This window comes from Aspergillus ibericus (assembly GCF_003184845.1).
Source record: "Aspergillus ibericus CBS 121593 unplaced genomic scaffold BO80scaffold_115, whole genome shotgun sequence".
In the NCBI taxonomy this organism is placed as follows: Eukaryota; Fungi; Ascomycota; class Eurotiomycetes; order Eurotiales; family Aspergillaceae; genus Aspergillus; species Aspergillus ibericus.
In genome coordinates, this window is record NW_020292213.1 from 1 (window position 1) to 2215 (window position 2215).

Sequence of the window (2215 nt, forward strand, 5' to 3'; positions counted from 1 at the left end):
AGTTTGTATGGCTGAGACATACGAGTGGCGATGATACTAGGGTGAGCCCTATCGCTGCATACGTACTAGGAGTCATGTTACACAAGCATCCAATATGACAGCCACCGTTTGGAGGGTAACTCAACTGTAACTGACCTGTAGAAACTTTATAGGTTCGTCTATTCCACCTGTGCCTAATCAAAGCATCTTCCAAACGTTCAACGAAAATTCACAAACTCGTATGTAGCTGCCTGAAGTTAGCCAAGCAGATAGATCGCATCATGAGAAGTCAATTCCCTGGGCTTGGAGGGAAAGAAGTTTGATGGTATGTGAGCTGAAGTACTATTCTTTTTCTTTTCGCCGATTACTAGCGCGGTTTACCGCCTACCTTCGACTAAGAGTCTTCTCTTGCCCTTCTCTCGGGATTATGCGAGATGAGTTCTGCGTATCACCTGCCTCATGGGCGCCACATCAGGCCATCCTTGGGGCTAGAGATAAATCGGTGGAGGGACTACGAGGTCTTGTGCAGTCAAGTAGTGCCGTCTCCATTGTTCACATCTCAGTGACAAAAGAAGCATGTACAGGTATGTGTTGCTGTACTGTATTAGGTGTCGGTGTGTATCTTCAGGGGTGGGCTGATGTGTTGAAACGCAATTTGTCTAGGGGAAACACATACAAAAGCGGACGGTCGCTATGGCGTTGCGTAAGAGACGACAGTGGCTTGGTAATGGAGTTTGGCAATGCAGTTTGCTGTTTAGCCATCCCTGGGGCAATCAACATACGAGGTGGCTTTCCGCTAGTCAATAGTCGTTTGCCGTGGCATCTCAGCTGGCACTTATCGTTGCTCGGTCTTTCTTGGTCTGGTGTCTTGAATATTGAACGAAATAGAGTACCATGCAGTGGCAGTCTAATCCATGACGGAACAACTGACCATCTGAGAGGCTATGGTGGGAGTTAGGCTCGCAGCACGATGGTCACCACCAGTCAGGTGACTCTATCTGGCAGCAGGCAGGTAAGCCTTTCAGCCCAGTTCAATTCTATCTAGTAGACTCAGGACCAGTGTCAAACCGATACCGTCACGCTTGATCCAGTCAATGTGTGACCCTCAGCGCCTACAGCCAGTATGCAGTAAGCCAGATTCCAACCATTCCCCCCTCATATGACAAGCAGTTGAGCGAGTATTGACCGGGGTTGCCTTACAGCTTTTCTATCGTGGGGATCAAACTCTCGGTCCAAACGCCTCTTATGCCTCCATAGTTGCTTCGATTGAGTCGGGGATATACGATCGGGTTCGCAGTATTTCAGATCAGGGCCATCTAACCTCTCGCTCCAATCACTGCTGTACACCTTCCAGATGTATTGAATGAGATGGAGCGTTTCCGACTCATTCTACAGTAAGGCAGGCCAAGGCTACCCGTCCCCATACAACGCAAGCTACTGTCAAAATAGCTTATGACTGACCTTGTGCTCTTCTTTCTAGATGCCTTACCATTACCATCCTTCCGTCGAAAGATTATCCTAGCCTCCAACGCTTGACGCATCTCAACGATAAGCTTGCGGTCTGCCTCCGGTGTGCCTCTGCGGGTGATCTCGCCACTGCTTCTTTTGGATTCACTGCAACAAAGAGACCCTCCAAGTTCGTGGCCTTGCAGAATGACGTCTCCAACTTCCCAGGAGGTGCTGAAATCGTCCCAGCTATTTTACAGCGATGTGCCATAGGGTGTATACACTTGGACGTGGCCATGAAGCCGAAGCACGCAGGTTCTCTTCGTTACTTCTCCTTCCGCAGTGAAGATTTGTGGAACGGTTCGGCCTGGAGACGTAGATCATCAATCTGCCAGCCCTCCGCCCATCAATATCTGCTTGTGTGGAGGAAGTCTCTACCCATACGAGTATCCCGTAGCACAGCTAGTAAGGGCACCTTTTCCCGTAACCTCGGATAGCATGACCCTGTCCTGATATAGAGGCGGCGCTGATGCCTGAAACGAACCAGTCTGTTCTTCTATTGAGATCCATTTCCTCTACTCCATTTTCTCCAATCCTTCAAAGAAACCCGAGCACCGTCCCACAATCCAAACCACAACAACCCAACACCGTCAACCCCAAGCCCTAACTCAAACACCTCAGAACGAGATCCCACCTGAAGAACAACTTATATTATACATCCTCCAAGCGTACCATCTAAAGGCCTATTCCCTTACCAATACCTAAATCAAGAATCCATGCCCTCTAACTA

General features: G+C 49.0%; 1 protein-coding gene across 1 annotated transcript; it reads left to right on the forward strand.

Moving 5' to 3' along the window:
- Window positions 1–555: 555 nt before the first annotated feature.
- BO80DRAFT_471830 (uncharacterized protein) lies at window positions 556–2196 on the forward strand (the record flags this gene model as incomplete). Its single annotated transcript, XM_025723111.1, has 5 exons — window positions 556–563; window positions 921–991; window positions 1334–1373; window positions 1460–1890; window positions 1973–2196. 5 exons carry the CDS (start codon window positions 556–558, stop codon window positions 2188–2190), a joined length of 768 nt encoding a protein of 255 aa, XP_025569103.1. The 3' UTR covers window positions 2191–2196.
- Window positions 2197–2215: the final 19 nt, after the last annotated feature.